The sequence below is a fragment of the Drosophila miranda genome (assembly GCF_003369915.1).
Source record: "Drosophila miranda strain MSH22 chromosome Y unlocalized genomic scaffold, D.miranda_PacBio2.1 Contig_Y1_pilon, whole genome shotgun sequence".
Classification (NCBI taxonomy): Eukaryota; Metazoa; Arthropoda; class Insecta; order Diptera; family Drosophilidae; genus Drosophila; species Drosophila miranda.
Window position 1 is genome coordinate 3,173,688 of NW_022881603.1, and position 23,019 is coordinate 3,196,706.

At 42.9% G+C, this 23,019-nt stretch overlaps 3 protein-coding genes and 1 non-coding gene across 9 annotated transcripts in view; 1 reads left to right on the top strand and 3 right to left on the bottom strand.

The window, feature by feature from the left end:
* Window positions 1–23,019, bottom strand: part of LOC117189757 (protein MTSS 2-like) — an 87,206-nt gene that overhangs the window by 22,325 nt on the left and 41,862 nt on the right. For all 6 annotated transcript variants that reach the window (XM_033394836.1, XM_033394834.1, XM_033394835.1 and 3 more), the window contains exon 2: window positions 19,667–19,920. In XM_033394836.1, coding sequence (XP_033250727.1) covers window positions 19,667–19,738 — 72 coding nt within the window. In that variant the 5' untranslated portion in view covers window positions 19,739–19,920. The remainder of the gene's footprint in view (window positions 1–19,666; window positions 19,921–23,019) is intronic.
* Window positions 882–1,631, bottom strand: LOC117189759. Its single transcript, XM_033394840.1, has 3 exons — window positions 1,380–1,631; window positions 1,133–1,309; window positions 882–1,076 (listed from the first exon to the last, which is right to left on the bottom strand). Exons 1-3 carry the CDS (start codon window positions 1,617–1,619, stop codon window positions 897–899), a joined length of 597 nt encoding a protein of 198 aa, XP_033250731.1. The 5' UTR covers window positions 1,620–1,631; the 3' UTR covers window positions 882–896.
* On the bottom strand, window positions 4,658–4,730 carry Trnak-cuu. Its single transcript has one exon. It is a non-coding gene; the product is annotated as a tRNA-Lys (tRNA).
* On the top strand, window positions 4,931–5,826 carry LOC108159419. Its single transcript, XM_017292686.2, has 3 exons — window positions 4,931–5,244; window positions 5,304–5,480; window positions 5,545–5,826. The coding sequence occupies exons 1-3, from the start codon at window positions 4,984–4,986 to the stop codon at window positions 5,713–5,715; spliced, it is 609 nt and encodes a 202-aa protein (XP_017148175.2). The 5' UTR covers window positions 4,931–4,983; the 3' UTR covers window positions 5,716–5,826.

Sequence of the window (23,019 nt, forward strand, 5' to 3'; positions counted from 1 at the left end):
TGGCTCAATCGACTCGGCTATTGATGCTGATCAAGAATATGTATACTTTATGGGGTCGGAAACGATTCCTTCTGGACGTTACACACATCCACTTTTACCACAAATCTAATATACCCCAATACTCATTTTGAGTATCGGGTATAACAACTTCGGCTTTAGAAAGTAGAAAATTATGCGGCAGGAATATGAAATGAAAGTGCTTCCCATCCCATCCCGTCCCGTGCCGTCCCGTCGCTCCTCCTTCGGGGAAGGGGCTCGAAAGTTTACAGAAACCCCCATCATAACAGCAAAGTTTTGCTTTGAGCTGGTAAACGAATGGAAGACAATAGCGCGCTGCTTGGCGAATCGATTGGATTGGACCCGATGCGAATCCATCAATCGATACTCCGCAGTTATGCTGCCAATCACCCGGGTAATTCGATAACTGACAGACAGCTTGCTGCATTTGCATATCGCACTTCTAACAATGCCCCATTTGTGACCCCAAAACTGACTCTGGCTCCCGCTGACTGCTGGACTGCTGGATGGTGGGTGGGGGAGGAGCATGGGTAGTAGTATCTGTTTTGGACGGCGTAACCAAAGAAGGGGCTTGCAACATGCATCCAAGCGATATGGCAACCGCAACTTGAATGCCGGTTGCAGTCAACGCGTGCCACAAACCGCAGAAACAAAACGTAACGAGAAGTTCGCGGGGTTTACGAGGGAAAAGAGCTCTACAACAAAGAGTTGCCACGAAAGATTGGCCTCTGAAAACCCCTAGAAATTATGATGGATCTATCTGTTGGGATCCGTCCTTTCGGGCCCCCCAAGTACATTGATTCATAATAGGGAATCCCTTTAATAATAAACATACTTATGCACAATATAATCTAATTTTATTTGCGGCTATCTGCAGGTCACTTCTTCACCTTTTCAGTTTCGCCCCTGATTTCAAAGCAGACACTATTGGGTCGCGGGACATTCTTCTCGTCGAAAGCCTCGAAGCTGATGACCGTTTTGTAGCGTCCGTGCAGAGTGGCGCCCCGAATGTTCGTGAGCATCAGCCTCAGATGGAAGGGCTCATGGATGAGCGTGGTCTAAGATCGGGCAGGTTGAGAGAGCAAAATCCCAATCGATTTGTGGGAAAACTTACACCAGCTTTTTTGATGCAATCCTGTACCACTTCCTGGCGATTTGTGACAAACGTCGTCCAGTACTTGAACCAATACTGGTCCTTGTCGTACATGATGGCGCAAAAGTCCTGCGTGGCCATGGTAAGGACAGTCGGCTCCCAGTTTCCCCGCTGGTAGTGGAACAAGGCGAACTTGGCCTGGAATGGGGGGAAGGGGACGGGGGTGGATTCAACTTATTGATTCGGATGCCGGGGCGATGGGAATTACGGCTATGCGATCGTTGGGCTGCAGGTCCCAGTTGGTGGTGGCATTTCCCGATATGTGTATGGTGTCGGGATCCTGTTCGACAGTCATTTTATCGAAATTGATGGCGTCGCGGATGAAGATTGTCCCGGGGCGGGCTTCGGTGCATGGCGCGAATATGTCCGGATCCTCGAGCAGCAGTTCGTAGTCGGTGGCCCAGATTCCGGCCAGTCCCACGTGGATCAGAAACAATATTCGGCACATTTTTGCATGGCAAGGGGTATTTGCTACGTCGTTATATAGCCTCTAATGTCGGAATGTCGGTAATTGCCGGATTAACCAAACATAATCTAATCTACTGTAATCCGCACGCGAAACAACAATGAAATTTCCACAGAACAGCTGAAATATACAGGAAATATAGCCCAAGATCGGACCGATTTGCCTGGAGAGCTCTCATAGATCAATATTCGTAATATTTGTTTATTTATTTATTCCAATCCACCCTAAAACTCTCCCGTTTTTCGCTCTGGCAATCTCAAGCTGTGCTCAACTTTCATTTGACATTGAGAGGCTGATTGAATTCAATTCTTTCCTCTTTTTTTTGCATTCAAAAACAAGAGAATAATACTAAAATGTTGCCCAAAACTATTTTGCATAATTGGGCGTGTGTGTGGTAGACGAGACGACAGTGCCACACCCACCATAATAATAAAAGCGAAAAAATAAAAACAATCCCTAACAATATCTCGGCTGGTATATCGCAAATGCAATTTCATATTCATTAAAATTAATTGCTCCTTGATTGCCCCATTCGTTGTAGATGGAGCAGAAATTTAACATGCAGAACACTCAAACAGATGTACAATTTACATGCACACATACGCACACACACACAGCCCAGCACAGCATGTCAAATGTGAGACAGCGACAGGGAGACAGGCGGACAGATGGAGAGACGGAGAACAGCGCGGGACGGACGTAGTCGCCGTGGAGCAGCAGCAGTGGAAAGAGCCACAGCCGCATACCCGCAATATAATTTAACGAATAATGCAGAGTAATTAATACAGCTATCAACTTCTCTTCGAGGGGAAACTGCTTCTTTTCTCTTCTCAGATTACCTCGTTTGCATGTGTGGGAACAGGACAAAGAGAGGCTTGGCATTCATCAACAGTTTTGCGAGAGACTTCAGCATTCACTTAACTGTAATTAAAGCTACCCAAAGTGTCAGATGGGCAGGGGAATAAGCGATGACTTCGGTGCTGGCTAAACAAGACGCTCTCTGCTTTCCATCAAGCTTTAGCTCCGAAAAATACTTTGATTCGTGCCTGCAGCCTCGTTCGATAAGTACACACACAGAGAGCGCAGAACAAGAGCATCTCTCTCTCTCTCTCTCTCTCTTTCTCTCGTTGATGTACTTGAGCAGCAGCAAAGAGAGCACGTGCCTGCAATATAGCCCCCTCCCCTCCAATAGCACATGCGAATATGTCAGCTCAAAGAAATCCATTTCCCAGCACTCGTATGTGGGCTCCTTTTGTTCTTTCCGCTCTGAAGGACCTTGCACTAGTTAGCCACGGCCTGGCGGCTTCATCCTGCTCTCATCCTGTTAGCCATAACGCAACGCCACACACAGAGTGCATTGTGAGCTGTCTGTTCGATTTGCAGTCGAGAGGCATAACCTTGAATGTGGCTTTTAGACATTTTCAAACGAGCAAACAATGCGAACGGCCAAGAGAGAGGGGGAGGTGTAGGGGGAGGGGGAGAGAAAAACTTCTGTACGATATATTGTCATAGAACTGGCAACACATTGCGTCTGCTGCGAATGCTGCCATAAATAAAAACTCATTAGCTCTGGCCTATACCTACAGACGTTTACGCTTTTGTGTGTGTGTGTGTGTGTGTGTGTAGTCGTGGGGATGTCTGTATCTATTCTTACGTCTAACAACCCACACAAAATCGAGATACCACAAAATGCGAAAACCTGGAACGTTTAAGCCTTAGGGCAAAGGTCGCAGACTAAAACGAGGGGGAACGTTGTGAGTTGCTGCGGACACCGCAACTCTACATTTATACCCGATACTTAGTCAGTATGGCTCTCCTCCGGCAGACGCCGCTAATATTGAACGACACGACAAAGAGTGCGTGCGAGAGAGACAGAAAATCAGTCTGAGCGTGTCATCGGGCGCTGCGTAGCCACTGCAAATTGATTTGTTGCTTTTGGCTATAAAAATAATCTGATCTGATCCAGATTCAGCAACCGGATAGATATGGTCATTATCTATGATTCTGCGTTTTTAGTTTTCTCGTATCCTAAATATTGTGGATACAAAAGATTTTCGTTCTTTGTTTGGGCGGCAGAGGGTGGGGCGAAATTTTGAGATATATGTTTTATAGTGAGATCTAACAGGAGTGCGGATACTAGATTTGGTTACTCTAGCGTTAATAGTCTCTGAGATTTGTGGATGCCCAGATTTTCGTCCTTTGCGGTGGCGGAAGGGGGTGTGGCGAAATTTTGACACAAAAAGGTCAAGTTCCGATATCACAAGAGTGTGGATACCAAATTTGGTTGCTCTAGCTCTTATGGGTTCTGTGATCCTTGCGAGCATATTTTGCAATTGGCAAAAACGACCATGAAACCTGTGTGTTAGAGAGAGACAGAGCGAGAAAGAATGAAATTGTTTTCTTGATTCTGGCTATAATAATTATACGATTATACACACGGACAGACAGACATGGCTCAATCGACTCGGCTCTTGATGCTGATCAAGAATATATATACTTTATGGGGTCGGAAACGATTCCTTCTGGACGTTACACACATCCACTTTTACCACAAATCTAATATACCCCAATACTCATTTTGAGTATCGGGTATAAAAATTAGGAAACAATCGAAAGGAAAAACGTGAAAATAAGAGGGAAACAAAAACCCACGACCCTGAGATTAAGAGTCTCATGCTCTACCGACTGAGCTAGCCGGGCATACTATTTAGGCCAAAACAAATATCCACAAGGAATATTCAATATAGTATTTCCATTTCTATAAATAGTCTTTCGAAACAAAATTTTCCGAGCAGACTTTTCCTAGGATGGTATGGACATTGTGTGTATGACTATCGATAGATTATCGATTATTGATTTCACTTTATTTGAAGTTTTCTTCGAACTCGATTAATTTTTACTCCTTTATCGATCACTATGAAACAGCAAGTATTTTAGGGTTTATCGGAAAAGGAATGGCATCTATGTATATCTGTTTATTATTCACCTATTGCTTCAAAAGAAAAACCAAAAATAAATGTCGTCCAACGTGGGGCTCGAAACCACGACCCTGAGATTAAGAGTCTCATGCTCTACCGACTGAGCTAGCCGGGCATGTGGGCCAATCGAATGCGATCCGTATCCGGCCAACACCTGCCAGGGCTGATGTCGATCTCAGTCTTGATTCCACCTCGTTCCACTGCGCCATGATATAAATATAGGGCATCGTTCGAAATGGTTTCGACAACGCCTTTTGCAAATTCCATTAAACTGATTGCGATCGGATGGTTAATTGCAGTTACAATTACAATGCACCCAATCCGTATATAAACGGTTCACGGCGGAACGTGTGGCTCCATCGCGAAAAATGTTGACCCATCCAAAGTGCCTGTTCGTAGTGCTCCAGCTGAGTTTCGTCAGCCTATCTCGGGCGATCGAGTACGAGTTCCTCCTGGAAAGGGATGGTCTGATGGCGCCGTGCGAGAATCATCCGGGCAACCCTTCAGGCTTGGATGCCCTCTTCGACATGTCCATATTGAACATAACGCAGAAGGCAGAGTCCACTCTACAATTGACCGGAGATACCGTGATCGTGTGGCAGGATGTCGAGCCGAGCGATACCATAACGGTGAGTGCTAAACGGTCTCTTCAGCCTTTCCCATTTATAAATCTCCTATTTGTAACCAGCTGTTCGGACAAATCTACCAATTCGAGCAAGGCAACTGGCAGAAGACGATGTTCTCGGCTAGCAGCAAGGACTTTTGCAAGAACATGTTCGAGAAGAATCAATACTGGTACAAGTTCTGGACGCAGAACATCATCAACTCCAAGGACGTCAGGAAAACTTGCATCAATACCCGCGGCGTGAGCAGTTTCTATCCACAAGTCCCTGTTTTCGCTCATTTCTGCCTATGTTCCTCCATTGCAGTCCCTGGTGAAGCACGAGTCATTCGAGCTGGATCTGAAGGCCAGTGTGAACGTGCCCAATCTGGGAGGTCGCTACAAGCTGGTGGTCCTGTTCGAGGCCTTCGACAAGCGTAACGTGAAGCGTCCGGTGTCGAGTTGCAGCGAGTTCCGCGGTATAATCCGAAGAGTCTAAGTCTAAAGTCGAAAAGTCATCATATATGCATGTTGAATCGGATATGTACGGTGAAATACCACTAAAATGGATCCGCTGTTCTTTAAAAGTCTAATTATATATGCATGTGGCATACAACATGCAACAAAATACAATTAGAGCTAAGATTGCCATCAGGTGGCGCACATCAGGGCATCAGGGCATTGCAGAGCGCCCCTGCATTGCCTCTTTGTTCAGTCCATAATGGAACACCAGGAGGATAGCAAGGAAAAGTGCCGGTCGCACGACTGGTGGGCCGAGTTTTGTCAGGACTCGGCCATCCACGGCATGCCGTATTTGGCTAGGCGGGACCTGCACTGGGTGGAGCGCCTCTTCTGGCTGGCCATGATCCTGGCCTCGGCCTACTACGCCATCAGCAGCTGCTACTCGGAGTGGGAGCGGTTCCGCAGGGAGGTTTGGTTCAGTTCAGAGAGCAGGGAAATTTTCACTTTTTGCGGAAGACAGTGAAGCAACAACTGCAGTGGAAAATCACTTTAAAGCGGAGATTTCCATTTCTCAAATATGACAATTTGCCTCGGCTTGGGGAGTCTTGGTACAGTTTATGGTGTCTTCAATTTACACACATTCGTCCACACTTGCCCAAAAGCCGAGTGCAGTCAACGAAGCGAAACGATATTGTTTGTATTGTTGTTGTGTAAAGCTAACAACCTTTAAAGTTTAGCTTAATTTTTGTTTCTTCAGCGTTGCGTTTTCCTTTGCGCGGATTGAACCTGGGTCGGAAAATTAGAAGCTTTTCAATTGCCGGCTGGAAGAAGCCGTTAGAAAACCAATTCATAAATGAGAATTAGCAAATAATGTAAACAACAGACAACAAAAAAAAAAGGAACGCTGCTTTCGTTCCTTTACGCTTATTATGGAAATTATAATGGCTAGATCCAAGAAGTTCTCTGTTTCTGGGATAAATTTGTTCTGGTCTGTTGCCAAAAAATAAAGTAAGACCAAAAACCAGACGGAGAGCCAGCCAAGCAATTAAAATGGAACTAGTTTTAGTGTGTGGAGTGGATGGATGGATAGATCTCTCTGTTTGGGGCTGTTTAACCTTTGGGAACACCGCCGCCTCTCTCTCTCTCTCTCTCTCTCTCTCTCTCTCTCTCTCTCTCTCTCTGTCTTTGAGTTGCATCTCTTCCATATTTGTGACATTTGTGGCAACTTTGCGAGAGAACAACAAAGAACCGCAGCCAACAATCTTTAGCCATGAATGAGGCCGAGCAAAGCAAAAAAAAAAGCACACACTCGGGCATATTGCACACGTTCTCTCAGTATAGTATGTGTTTCTGCTCTAGTTCACACTCAGGTTGAAACGAACAACAACAACCTCTGCACAATTGCGTGTTGAACAATTTCCAAATTTCATAAATACCAAATGCACTCGCCCGCATCAGACAACCGCAGCAACAGTGTATGCACGATGCTCTACACGCTCTCCGCACTTTGCTCTCCAGCCAAAAAGCTAATTCCTACTCTCCGAGGGCAGGGTGTATTTCGATATAACGTATGATATTTTCGCTTACTTTCTCTTCACTCATCCTCTGCGTTGTGTCGTCGTGCACTCAAGCTAATTATGCCATTGAGAGAAAGGACTCTGGGGAGGATGCCTCACCTTGCCTGAGAGCGATGTTTAGAGGGACTTTGCTATTAATAGCAGCAGCAGCAGCAGGCGGCCACAAGGCGGCACTTCTTATCTTATTTCTTTCAACTGCAACTCCTACCCTTTCATCCTTCTCCTCATCCTCCTCCGACGACCAGCCTCTAGTTTTTTTTCGGGCAGACGAAACGAATTCCGACACCTGTCCAGAGAGCAATGACGAACAGACAGAGCAGCTGTCGGCAGCGAGAGCGGGACGAACGAGAGTGTTGAATGTGCTGAAAATGTAATTTTCGTTTCCACTCACACAGCATGGCAAATGAAGCAAGAGGAAAGAGAAAAGAGGATAGAGGGGAGAACTTTCTCAGAGAGCTCAACTGGAAATGCCCTTCCCATGGGAAGTCTTGGCTTGGGAATAGGCAGCTGATGATGGGGTGAAACGAGATGGGATCAGCCATTTCAGTGCATGGAAAGATCATTCTGACATTCTGCAACTACTATATAATACATAATCCCTTTAAAAGAAGGATGTTCTACTTAAAGAGAGGATGAGCCTACACGCTGGGGAATGATATTGAGGGAGAAAATGGGAGGCAAAGTGCTTCCGAGCGGCATTCTAATGTATTACCTGCTTTAAATTAATGCCATTAGGTTCCTAATCATTGGCAGCTGTCGGTAGTTCATCCAAGCCCAGCCCATCGTTCCCTTCCCCTCCCCCAAAGGCTCGGCCCCGCTCGGCATTAATTTAGTCTTGTTAAATGGAATTGTATACAGGCGCAATAAACATTTACTATGTACGAAAGTAAGTTGCCCCAAATGGCGTCATGAGAGCCATAAATTATTGATACCACACAATAGACACTTGGCAATAAAATCAATTAATGATAAAAATAAACGAGGGGGAACGTTGTGAATTGCTGCGGAGACCGCAACTCTACAGTTATACCCGATACTAAGTCAGTATGGCTCTCCTCCGGCAGACGCCGCTAATATTAAACGACACGACAAAGAGTGCGTGCGAGAGAGACAGAAAATCAGTCTGAGCGTGACGTCGGGTGCTGCGTAGCCAGTGCAAATTGATTTGTTCCTTTTGGCTATAAAAATGATCTGATCTGATCCAGATTCAGCAATCTGATATATATGATCATTATCTATGATTCTGCGTTTTTAGTTTTCTCGTATTCTCAATATTGTGGATGCAACAGATTTTCGTCCTTTGTGGGGGCGGAAGGGGGTGGGGCGTAATTTTGAGATATACGTTTTATAGTGAGATCTAACAGGAGTGCGGATACCAAATTTGGTTACTCTAGCCTTAATAGTCTCTGAGATCTAGGCGCTAATGTTTTACTCTAAGCAAAGCCGGCTATGCTACGTGTGTGTTAGAGAGAGACAGGGCGAGAAAAAATGATATTGTTTTCTTGATTCTGGCTATAATAATTATACGATCTGGTTCAGATTTTGCACTCTAGAAGATATAGTCATCTTCTACGATTCTGCGTTTTTAGTTTTCTCGTATCGTCGAAATTGTGGATGCCACAGCTTTTCGCCCTTTGTGGGGGCGAAAGTGGGCGGGGCAAAGTTTTGAAATATTCTTGTAGCAGTGACATATCACAGAAGTCTGGATCCAAAACATCGTTGCTCTCGCTCTTATAGTCTTTGAGCACTAGGCGCTGAAGGGGACGGACAGACGGACAGACGGACGGACGGACAGACGGACAGACAGACATGGCTCAATCGACTCGGCTATTGATGCTGATCAAGAATATCTATACTTTATACGTTTAACATTAACTCTGCTCTTTACAAAAAAAAGATAAGAGATCAATTACAAGAGAGCAGTAGTTAAAGCTTCCATTGAAGAGCTTAATGTCTAATTTAGAGAAGCAGCGTGGATTTGTGGGAGTTATGTTTTAAAGCTTTACTAGAAATCATACGATTACTCCGTTAGTCGTGGAAGCTATGTGTAAGCTTTGCTTAGCATCGTACGATTACTCCGTTATCTAGGGAAGCAAGGTGTAAGCTTTGTCTAAAATTGTACGATTACCCCGTTGGTTGTGGAAGGTAAAGTTCCGATCGTAAGGGCTAATGCAAGTAATAGAACTGCTGGCTAGATCATTGCTATAGTGAAGCTGTGCGATTTCGGATGTGTCTTTTTATGCAAATATATATATACAAGTGAATTTGAAAACGTTGTGCAATCAAACACGTGCCAAGTAAATTGAAGTTCTGGTGGACTACATTATTCCTTTTGGATTAAGAAAAATAAAAGGGATTTGGACCTTACAATAGTGACACAGCTTTAACAGTCTCGTATCATAGGGCTGGAAATCTTACTACGTTCGACACCTCCAAGAACGAGGTCGTCAAAGTCCATCGATTTCTTAGTAGATCTGGGAAAGACCTCGGATTTCCCAGAAACCAGCATCTACATAAACCAACGATAACTACAACCAAATAAACCAGAAAGAGCCGTCCGAAGATATACTAGAGTGAAACCCGAAGTTATGTGGAGGCATACTTGAGCTGAAGTACATTTTGGAGTAAGACGAGAAGAATGGTTTTCTTGCGAATTCGGAGAAACTAATATGCCGCACTCGTCACCCTTCTCGCTTATGAATTAAGCGCGCGGCTAAGGCTTTCGCATATAGTTCTTCGCAGTGTGTGGAGTGGTTCTCAAACTGTGAAAATAAAACATTATTCTGCGGCGATCCACACTGCCGTTTAATAGTCGTCGTGTGAAAATGTACCAAAGTATTAGTTTTGAGTCTCGTCATGAGATTTTCCATTTATTAAAGATTAGGCTACGCACTAACTATTTTTGTATTGTATAGATTTAAAAAGAAAAAAAACCAATAATGTATATAATTACCCATAATTAGAAATTAGCGCAAATGAAAACCACATTTTTTTTTAGATCAGCCGTTGAGTGGCAAATCGTCGTCGTACGGGTATGGAAATGTAAAGAAAATCGGTGTTTCATCCGAATTAGAAGTGAAGACCTGTATATTCATAATTTTTCTCCCTTCCTCAGAATATGTTCCTACGTCGCCCTTGAGCTCAACGGACACGCCGGATAATTCGTATAAAGTATGAGTGAGTTACGAACTTATATATCTGTCTTATAAAACTTCTATTCCGATATATGAAACAACCATATCCGTTCCATAATTTAAAGCGGATCGGCTACTAATTTTTCTTTCACGTTTGCCTTCTAGTTATATAATTATCATATTTTTCTCTTCTTTCCAATTTAATTTCTTTTACGCCATATTCTCTACACATAAGTCCTATATACATATACACATATAACTAGGTATAACTTGCTACTATTTCCTCCTTCTTTATTTATTTACTTTATGCTAAGTTTATACTTATCTGGAAAACCATGAAGTCCAAACCATTAAATTTTGAATTATTAAATAATAATTAGTAGATAATAGTGGAACATTAAACCTTTCGTGTTTGTCCTGAGTAGAGCCTGAGGAAGTCCGATGATCAAATAGAGATGCGCTCGATTAGGGTTATGCTGTCGATTAAACGGCATACAAAGGTAGGGAGGGTAGAGAAGGGGTCAAAGTCATCTGAGTTCCCCAAGAGCGACGGAATATAGCCTGACTATTTGTCGGTAGTCGATTAACCAGTTAGTTAAAATTCACATTCTTTTCTTTTTGATTTCTTTTGTAGAGTTCCTTTTGAACATTAAATCAAGTGTACCTAAAACATCTTTGCGAATGTGTTCGTATAGCAGATAGGAGAGTAGGAAAGATCCCACGACATTCCGGCGAGCTAGTTAGAGCATAGCTAGAGGTACACGTTCCGAAATCCTGCTATACTATTGGTGTCTGACCGTCAAAAAAAGTATGTACAACCTCCATCTGTACATACAATCTCACACCTCTACGAATATGAATTTCTGGCACATTACATAGATTGGCGCCCAACGTGGGGCCAGAGTACGAGTTACTACTGGTCAAAACCCCCAAAAACTTTGCTCGTTGCAATTTTAATTTCCACATTAAAATTAATACTTCCCGTCCAACTACTGTAACGGAGGATATTAATGGAATTTTGGGTTTAAGATTCTGAGTTTCGGAATACCTAACCAAATAGAATCCGCCAGGTAGCAAGGGATGGAAACTGATATTTTTTTTTGTTACCAGAATTAATTTGCGAATATACGACAGCTATTCACAAAGGCGGATAGGTCGGCCAAATTATAATAGGATAACACCAAAAGAGTTTATGAGGGAAGAGTATCGATGGCTTTCGGAAGTCTAATTTTGTAGATATAGATTTGGAAATTAGCCATTGCCAAGGTTACTGACCACATAAACATACCATAGACCAATTTAGATTTCATTGAGGTTATATTCCGGCGACAAGAGAAAGCGTATATCGGACGGAGTCAAGCTCGAAAAGGACATATATTGGGTATTTAGGAAAATTTTGTAGAATTTATTGAAGCTTTGGTCCTATAATTAGGGATTTCCACATTTAGTGATCAGAACTCGTATTACTGGGTTATCTTAACATGTCACCAGTACAACGTACCCCAGGGGGCAAGGCGTCGGGTGACGTGGACGCCCAGATCTGTGGTATATGTCAAGAAGCCATAAGAAGAAGTCAACTAATATGTACTGCGTCTTGTGGGCACCGGTATCATGATACTTGCATGAAAGAATTCGTGAAAAATAACAGAAATTGCCCCGTATGTAGGGCGGAGTTGAATCCGGAGGAACTTTCGTTTGATGAGAATACTCTAGCAGCCGAATTACCACCCGACATGGGTTCGGGTATAGTGCCGTTAGAAGGGGGATCCAACCCGGAGTCAAACGCTTCAGAGAGAGGACATCAAAAGTCAAGAGGGGCTAGGCCTAAACAGGGACGGGGAACTACATCGCGCAGAGGGATGCATACTAGGTTGCAGTCTCAACAATTTCGGGATAATTCTTTGGGCAGTATCAGCCATAGGTCGGGCGAAGGAGATATGTCGGAAAGAACCCTTGAGGTTATACAAGCCCTGATAAAAGGTGAGCAGAAAGATATGATGGTGGAGCTAAGTTCATTCGTTAAGAATTTGATCGAAGAAAATCTCCGCGGACAATTAGGTAGGATGACTATAGCTTCAGATAGCACGCCTGTGCAAGCGACAAGGCAAAATCACGAGCCTAATATAACAGGAAACTCGTTGTCTTCAGAAAATGGAAGGGAAAGGGGATTACCACATCCAAATGTATCTAACAGGGCAATAGCTCCTGGGAAGGCCGCTAATATCTTAGCCAGTGGGCGACTAAAGTTTGACGGATCCAAAGACGCTATGCACGTCGACGAATTCCTGTACAGGGTTCGTTCACTTACATCCTCCACTTTAAATAACGATTACGAATTACTCTGTGACAATATGCATCAGCTTTTCTCGTCTAAAGCCAGCGATTGGTTTTGGAACTTCCATAGAAAGAACCCACAGTTTTCTTGGCAAACTTTTTCTGCCTCGTTTAGACAACGATTCGATGATGCTAAAGATGATTTCGACTTGTATGAGTTGATTAGAAAACGCCGTCAGAGAGAGGGTGAATCGTTTGACGATTACCAGACAGCCGTCGAAGAATAAGTGTCCAGGCTCTCACACGAGGTTAGCGAAAATAAGTTAGTAGACATTTTAAAACGTAACGCAAAAACGGCCCTCAGATATGAACTCTTGCATCTCAAAATCAGCGATCGAACTGGCCTGAGAGAAGAAGTTCGCAAGCATGAAAACTTCTGTAAAGACAACCATAACCCTTTTCCAAGAGGTAAATTTTGCAAACCGAATGTAGCAGAAATACTTACGGACAATGAAGATATGGAGGAAGAAGACGTTTCGCAGATTTATCGTAAGAAACTGGTATGCTGGAACTGCGACCAGGAAGGGCATCGTTTTGAAGATTGTTTAGGAGAAAGGCGAATTTTCTGCTATGGGTGTGGTGCTAAGGATATTTATAAACCTCGATGCGTCAAATGTAACCCTCGAAAAACTTGAAACGGGATGTACCGACCGGAGCCCAGTCAGTACATCCGACCAAGAACAGCAACTAAACGAAAGTAAACCAACTACCTTAAGAGGGCTTTCCGAAGGGGTAGTTGACGTAAAACCGGGTATGATACTACACCAAATTTGTACAGGTATAGATGTAGCGACTCAAACGATGGAGAGCAAAGAGTTAGTTCAGAAAATGTGAATACATGGTTTAAATTGATAGTTAAGCCCAAACGATCGACGGTCCGGAGACGAGCGTTCTGGAAAAAGGTCCAATCTGTTCGAAAACGTTTAGTTTCAGCAGTTATTCTGAGTTCAGATAACCGATTGTACACGGAGGTAATGATCGAACGGCAAACTTATAAGGCTTTGCTGGATTCAGGAGCAACCATTAGTTGTTTGGGTGGGAGAGCAGCAACCTTTTTAGCACATCACCCACAATCTCAGAAGTGTTTGGGAACCATACGCACTGCCAGCAACGAAGCTTGTACCGTAGTGTCCAAATTGGTGGTCCCGATTGAATTCCGTAAAATAGTTAAGGAAGTAGAGTTCTTTATCATACCAGATTTAAAGCAAGATGTTTATTTAGGAGTTGACTTTTGGAAAGATTTCGGTCTTCTATCCCAATTATTGACCCGAGAAGGAACTGTGAGCTGTTTGGAGAATAGAGACGACACGATTATGAAGGAAACGCCTAAAATGCATTCCCCAAATGAAGAACAAAGGAACCAATTAGAGGCGGTAATAAGAACCTTCCGTCATATGAATGCGACGGACTAGGTCGTACACACCTAATACAACATTCTATGGTAATCAATGCCGAAGTACCCGTCAAACAACGACATTGGCCCATTTTCCCCGCGAAAGAGAAAGTGATGTTCGAAGAAGTAGAGAAGATGATTAAGCTGGGCGTGATAGAACCTTCAAATAGTCCATGGAGTAGCAATTGCGTCCTAGTAAAGAAAGGGAACAAGAATAGGTTATGCCTTGATTCTCGAGAGATCAACAAATATACCCGAAAAGATGCATACCCCCTTCCCCTAGATGGGATACTCAGTCGATTGCCACCTGCCAAATACATAACGGGACTCGATATGAAGCATGCTTATTGGCAAATTCCCCTAGAGGAGTCTTCACGCCAATACACCGCGTTTACCATACCTAACCGACCGCTGTATCAATACAAAGTTATGCCTTTTGGTCTAACCAATTCCTCACAAACCCTCTGTCGTTTAATGGATAAGGTAATACCTGCTAACCTGCGTACGAGAGTGTTTGTTTACCTCGATGACTTACTAATTTTATCAGACGATTTCGAATCCCATTTAATGTTACTGAGAGAAGTTGCAGTACACTTACGAAAGGCTAATCTTACGATAAACATTGCCAAGTCGCACTTTTGCATGCGTGAGATTAAGTATCTGGGGTTCATCATTGGATACGGACAGGTAAAGACGGATCCGAGTAAAATTGAAGCTATTAAAGAATTCCCCGTTCCCAAGACGGTGAAACAATTGCGACGATTCCTTGGTCTTGCTGGGTGGTACCGTCGTTTCGTCGACAATTATGCAACGGTAAGTTGCGCCCTCACAGAACTATTAAAGAAACCGAAAGCGTATGCGGGGAACCCTTTGGCCAATCAGGCATTTGAAAAACTTAAACAGTGCTTGACGTCAGCTCCCATTTTGTCTACTCCTGATTTCTCAAAACCCTTTTTGCTGTTATGTGATGCTAGTACTGTAGGAATTGGTTGTGTGTTAGCTCAGAAAAACGAAGAAGGAGAAGAATTACCCGTAGCATTCATGTCCGAGAAGCTATCTAAGGCTCAGAAAAACTACTCAGTCACGGAATTAGAATGTTTAGCGGTGATAAAGGGAATTAAAAAGTTTCGTGCTTATGTAGAAGGTCAGGCATTCGAGGTGATAACCGATCATGCCTCATTACAATGGCTTATGCGTCAGAAGGAGTTGTCTGGTAGATTAGCTCGATGGGCCATAAAACTACAGGGATTCTCTTTTGAGATAACGCACCGGAAGGGCTCACTAAACGTGGTAGCGGATGCCCTATCGCGTAAAGAGGAAATTACTGTTTCTGAAATGGAAGAGAAGTGTCCGATAGTTGATCTATCTGCCGCAGAATTTAAATCACCAGAATATATGACCTTAATTGATAATATTCGCGCTAAGCAAGACAAATTACCAGACTTGAAGATTCTCAATGATTTTTTCTACAAAAGAACCGAACCTGATCAGGGAAATAATGGTGTATCTTGGAAATTGTGGATCCCTAGGGAACTCACCCAAGGTGTAATCTCACGGGCCCATGATCCGCCCAATGCCGCCCACAGTGGAGTAGGGAAAACCATCGAAAAGATTAAAAGATATTTGTTTTGGCCAAAAATGAACAAGCAAATACGTGAGTATGTAACTCATTGTGAAGTGTGTCGTCACACCAAACACCCGAACACCGTGTTGAAACCACCCATGGGAAAACCAATGCGGTCTGATCGTCCGTTTCAAAAGCTTTATATGGATTTGCTGGGTCCATATCCCCGATCCAAGAAAGGGCATATTGGTTTACTTATTATCGTAGATCACTTCACAAAATTTCATTTCCTATGCCCCCTTAGGGTGTTTACTTCCAATCGGGTGTGCGATTACCTCGAAAATTATTTGTTCTGTACATTTGGAGTCCCCGAGGTGATATTAACAGATAACGGATCTCAATTCGTTTCTGGAGCCTTTCAGGCTTTTCTAACCCGCTTTGGGATACAACATATTCGTACGGCGATATATTCACCACAGGCGAATGCCAGTGAGAGACTCAATAGATCGGTGTTAACAGCTATAAGAGCTTACATAAGCCGGGATCATTCCACTTGGGATACCAAATTACCGGAAATCAGTGCTGCTCTCAGATCCAACATTCACCAAAGCACCGGTGAATGCCCTATTTCCTAACCTTTGGACAAAATACGATTCTGAATGGCAAAGACTATGAGTTGCTTCGCCGCTTAAGACTCTTATCGGAGGATAGCCGCATTAGTTATCCGGAAGCACTACAAATTATTCGCGAATCGGCAAAGAAAAAGGTGAAAGAGTCACATGAACAAAATGCTAGGCGATATAATCTACGCTGTCGGAAAGTAGAGTTTAAGGTTGGAGAGCCAGTACTTGCCCGCAATTTCTGCCAAAGCAATGCTATTAAAAAGTTCAATGCAAAGTTAGCGCCGGTTTTTATTTCAGCCGTGGTATCTAGACGAGTTGGCTCATCCTATTATCAACTGAAGAACGAACAGGGTAAAAACTTAGGAATATTTCACCTCAAAGACATACAAGTGAAACACTAGGCAACTGTCCTTTTTCCGTTTAGGCTTCGCCAGTTAAAACTAGCGCTTCCTCAACTGTGGTGTAGTGGCCAGTTGTGACTCTAAAACTCCAGAGAACAGCTTGAGAAGTACGGCCCTCGCGTTTAACATTAACTCTGCTCTTTACAAAAACAAGATAAGAGATCAATTACAAGAGAGCAGTAGTTAAAGCTTCCATTGAAGAGCTTAATGTCTAATTTAGAGAAGCAGCGTGGATTTGTGGGAGTTATGTTTTAAAGCTTTACTAGAAATCATACGATTACTCCGTTAGTCGTGGAAGCTATGTGTAAGCTTTGCTTAGCATCGTACGATTACTCCGTTATCTAGGGAAGCAAGGTGTAAGCTTTGTCTAAAATCGTACCATTACCCCGTTGGTTGTGGCAGGTAAAGTTCCGATCGTAAGGGCTAATGCAAGTAATAGAACTGCTGGCTAGATCATTGCTATAGTGAAGCTGTGCGAATTCGGATGTGTCTTTTTATACAAATATATATATACAAGTGAATTTGAAAACGTTGTGCAATCAAACACGTGCCAAGTAAATTGAAGTTCTGGTGGACTACATTATTCCTTTTGGATTAAGAAAAATAAAAGGTATTTGGACCTTACAATAGTGACACAGCTTTAACAGTCTCGTATCATAGGGCTGGAAATCTTACTACGTTCGACACCTCCAAGAACGAGGTCGTCAAAGTCCATCGATTTCTTAGTAGATCTGGGAAAGACCTCGGATTTCCCAGAAACCAGCATCTACATAAACCAACGATAACTACAACCAAATAAACCAGAAAGAGCCGTCCGAAGATATACTAGAGTGAAATCCGAAGTTATGTGGAGGCATACTTGAGCTGAAGTACATTTTGGAGTAAGACGAGAAGAATGGTTTTCTTGCGAATTCGGAGAAACTAATATGCCGCACTCGTCACCCTTCTCGCTTATGAATTAAGCGCGCGGCTAAGGCTTTCGCATATAGTTCTTCGCAGTGTGTGGTGTGGTTCTCAAACTGTGAAAATAAAACATTATTCTGCGGCGATCCACACTGCCGTTTAATAGTCGTCGTGTGAAAATGTACCAAAGTATTAGTTTTGAGTCTCGTCATGAGATTTTCCATTTATTAAAGATTAGGCTACGCACTAACTATTTTTGTATTGTATAGATTTAAAAAGAAAAAAAACCAATAATGTATATAATTACCCATAATTAGAAATTAGCGCAAATGAAAATCACATTTTTTTTTTAGATCAGCCGTTGAGTGGCAAATCGTCGTCGTACGGGTATGGAAATGTAAAGAAAATCGGTGTTTCATCCGAATTAGAAGTGAAGACCTGTATATTCATAATTTTTCTCCCTTCCTCAGAATATGTTCCTACGTCGCCCCTTGAGCTCAACGGACACGCCGGATAATTCGTATAAAGTATGAGTGAGCTACGAACTTATATATCTGTCTTATAAAACTTCTATTCCGATATATGAAACAACCATATCCGTTCCATAATTTAAAGCGGATCGGCTACTAATTTTTCTTTCACGTTTGCCTTCTAGTTATATAATTATCATATTTTTCTCTTCTTTCCAATTTAATTTCTTTTACGCCATATTCTCTACACATAAGTCCTATATACATATACACATATAACTAGGTATAACTTGCTACTATTTCCTCCTTCTTTATTTATTTACTTTATGCTAACGTCATACTTATCTGGAAAACCATGAAGTCCAAACCATTAAATTTTGAATTATTAAATAATAATTAGTAGATAATAGTGGAACATTAAACCTTTCGTGTTTGTCCTGAGTAGAGCCTGAGGAAGTCCGATGATCAAATAGAGATGCGCTCGATTAGGGTTATGCTGTCGATTAAACGGCATACAAAGGTAGGGAGGGTAGAGAAGGGGTCAAAGTCATCTGAGTTCCCCAAGGGCGACGGAATATAGCCTGACTATTTGTCGGTAGTCGATTAACCAGTTAGTTAAAATTCACATTCTTTTCTTTTTGATTTCTTTTGTAGAGTTCCTTTTGAACATTAAATCAAGTGTACCTAAAACATCTTTGCGAATGTGTTCGTATAGCAGATAGGAGAGTAGGAAAGATCCCACGACATTCCGGCGAGCTAGTTAGAGCATAGCTAGAGGAACACGTTCCGAAACCCTGCTATACTATTGGTGTCTGACCGTCGAAAAAAGTATGTACAACCTCCATCCGTACATACAATCTCACACCTCTACGAATATGAATTTCTGGCACATTACACGTTACACACATCCACTTTTACCACAAATCTAATATACCCCAATACTCATTTTGAGTATCGGGTATAAAAAAACGAATCAACAAAAATGCGCCAGGCAACGTTTCGTGTCGTTTCGTTGTGTCTCCTCAAGAGGCTTTAGATAAATGCGAAATGCGGAATGTGCGGAATTTGTCTTGTTTTGCTCTTGCTATTTTGTAATTTAATTGCTGCTTTTGCTATTAAATCAATTTTCAAAAAATACGATACTTTTCGGTATTAAAAAACGAATTTCAAAACCCTTTTGCATTCATTTATGACTCTATATCAGAACTAAATGGTTTTTTGTCTCCGACCTTGCCTTTAATTATTTTGTTTCTTCTCTTTTTTCTGTGCTCGAGGTTTTTCTTTACACACGAGAGAATTCCGGCCAAATGCCGAGAGTTCTTGACACACTCTGAGACACAATTGGAGACAATGAGAACAAGTTACAGCAAAAAGCAAAAGCATAATTCCATTTTGTTTATTTTCCGAATGTTATTTGAGGGGGTTCAAAGAGACTGAGAGAGAGAGGGAGAAAGTGTGGACGGAGATTTCCCCCAAAATTGATATGGAATTCCCAGAACAGAACCCACAGACGGAACAGAACTTTCTGTCGAAATGCTCGTGTTCGAAGGCGATTCCGAATTTCCGCTGAAACATCAAAAAGAACTCACCTTCATGTCATTGATAATCTGTTGGAACAGACTCCCCAGAGCAGAGCTATCGCGTTCCAGACTTAGATCCATTTTTCCTTAGTTTTATGTGACTTGCTCTCGATATGGTTAGGGTCGATCGAATTTCGAATTTCGGATTTCGTTATTCGTTCAAGTATTCGCTCGGAATGACTGGTTTCCTTCTAGATGTATGTTATTTATTTGATTACTTTTGTTTCATTTTCATTGGAAAAGCCAAGTGATGAGTGGGGGATCTGTAAAAGATGTAAACATTGTAATTTAGTACAGACATATAAATAGAATTACTTAACAGACTAATCTACAAGCACTTCCGAGTGGAAATCTGTGTCTCATCTGGATCATAAATTACCGGAGTTTTGTCGGCTACTAAGGCGGGTTCGGACGAGCTCTCGTAAAACGATGTCTTCCCAAACAAGAAATTATGCTTAATTATGACAGATGGGGAGAGGGAGTTTCCCTCTGGCGTAGGCGCAACATGGGGACTGCATTTGGGGATCGTTGACCCACATTGGGAGAGAGCTATCAGTGTCATGATTTTTATACCCGATACTCAAAATGAGTATTGGGGTATATTAGATTTGTGGTAAAAGTGGATGTGTGTAACGTCCAGAAGGAATCGTTTCCGACCCCATAAAGTATATATATTCTTGATCAGCATCAATAGCCGAGTCGATTGAGCCCTGTCTGTCTGTCCGTCTGTCCGTCTGTCCGTCTGTCCGTCCTTCCGTCTGTCCGTCCCCTTCAGCGCCTAGTGCTCAAAGACTATAAGAGCTAGAGCAACGATGTTTTGGATCCAGACTTCTGTGATATGTCACTGCTCCAACAATATTTCAAAACTTCGCCCCGCCCACTTCCGCCCCCACAAAGGACGAAAATCTGTGGCATCCCCATTTTTAAAGATACGATAAAACCAAAAACGGAGAATCGTAGAGGATGACTATATGTTTTAAAATGTAAGATCTCAACCAGATCGTATAATTATTATAACCAGAATCAAGAAAACAATTTCATTCTTTCTCGCTCTGTCTCTCTCTAACACACAGGTTTCATGGTCGGCTTTGCCAATTGCAAAATATGAGTTCAAGGATCTCAGAACCTATAAGAGCCAGAGCAACCAAATTTGGTATCCACACTCCTGTGATATCGGACCTTGACCGTTTCGTTTCCAAATTTCGCCACCCCCCCTTCCGCCCCCGCAAAGGACGAAAAACTGTGCATCCACAAATCTCAGAGACTATTAAGGCTAGAGTAACCAAATTTAGTATCCGCACTTCTGTTAGATCTCACTATAAAACGTTTATCTCAGAATTTCGCCCCACCCCCTTCCGCCCCCACAAAGGACGAAAATCTGTTGCATCCACAATATTGCACATTTGAGAAAACTAAAAACGCAGAATCATAGATAATGACCATATCTATCAGATTGCTGAATCTGGACCAGATCAGATAATTTTTATAGCCAAAAGGAACAAATCAATTTGCACTGGCTTCGCAGCGCCCGACGTCACGCTCAGACTGATTTTCTGTCTCTCTCGCACGCACTCTTTGTCGTGTCGTTTAACATTAGCTGCGTCTGCCGGAAGAGAGCCATACTGACTTAGTATCGGGTATAACTGTAGAGTTGCGGTGTCCGCAGCAACTCACAACGTTCCCCCTCGTTTATTGTTCATGCAGTGGGCCTAATTGTTAATTATTAATCGATAATAGATAGGAGGGGGGTGGGCAGCGCCCGTCCGCCCACAGGAAGTTGCAAGTTGCGCGTCCACAGCATAAATACGAATTATCGTCGAAGCACTAGACCTGAGGCCTGAGGCCCATACAAACGACTTTCATTAGGAAAGTGCAATAGTTGTGACCCATTTGTAAGTCGTTGGGTACGTGTCTGCTGGGGTTCTCCGCCAGTTGTACGGTTTTCGAAAGTGCGAGCCTTGAGAGCAATTAGTGCTTGAGAGGCGTCAAACGTACAGATTTTCAGAGTCAAGTTGTTGCATTAACCTTCGACCGAGGGCCAGACAGCCCAGAAAGAGGACCAGGCGCGGCTCGAGTCTCAAGTCTTAATGGCCATAACTCAAGTGAGACCTGCACTTGAGGCCATATCTTACTCTTTTTGGGCTGATTATGACATTGACGGCAACTCCGAAAGAAGTTCTTATACATGTGTTTTTATACCCGATACTCAAAATGAGTATTGGGGTATATTAGATTTGTGGTAAAAGTGGATGTGTGTAACGTCCAGAAGGAATCGTTTCCGACCCCATAAAGTATATATATTCTTGATCAGCATCAATAGCCGAGTCGATTGAGCCCTGTCTGTCTGTCCGTCTGTCCGTCCGTCCGTCCGTCCGTCCGTCCGTCCGTCCGTCCCTTCAGCGCCTAGTGCTCAAAGACTATAAGAGCTAGAGCAACGATGTTTTGGATCCAGACTTCTGTGATATGTCACTGCTACAAAAATATTTCAAAACTTCGCCCCGCCCACTTCCGCCCCACAAAGGACGAAAATCTGTGGCATCCACATTTTTAAAGATACGATAAAGCCAAAAACGCAGAATCGTAGAGGATGACGATATGTTCTAGAGTGTAAAATCTCAACCAGATCGTATAATTATTATAGCCAGAATCAAGAAAACAATTTCATTCTTTCTCGCTCTGTCTCTCTCTAACACACAGGTTTCATGGTCGGCTTTGCCAATTGCAAAATATGAGTTCAAGGATCTCAGAACCTATAAGAGCCAGAGCAACCAAATTTGGTATCCACACTCCTGTGATATCGGACCTTGACAGTTTCGTGTCCAAATTTCGCCACACCCCCTTCCGCCCCCGCAAAGGACGAAAATCTGGGGCATCCACAAATCTCAGAGACTATTAAAGCTAAAGTAACCAAATTTGGTACCCGCACTTCTGTTAGATCTCACTATAAAACGTATATCTCAGATTTTCGCCCCACCCCCTTCCGCCCCCACAAAGGACGAAAATCTGTTGCAGCCACAATATTGCAGATTCGAGAAAACTAAAAACGCAGAATCATAGATAATGACCATATCTATCAGACTGCTGAATCTGGATCAGATCGGATCATTTTTATACCCAAAAGGAACAAATCAATTTGCACTGGCTACGCAGCGCCCGATGACACGCTCAGACTGATTTTCTGTCTCTCTCGCACGCACTCTTTGTCGTATCGTTTAATATTAGCGGCGTCTGCCGGAGGAGAGCCATACTGACTAAGTATCGGGTATAACTGTAGAGTTGCGGTGTCCGCAGCAACTCACAACGTTCCCCCTCGTTCAATTTCCGTTTGACGCTTCATGGTACGGGCGCGCGGGGCTAGTACT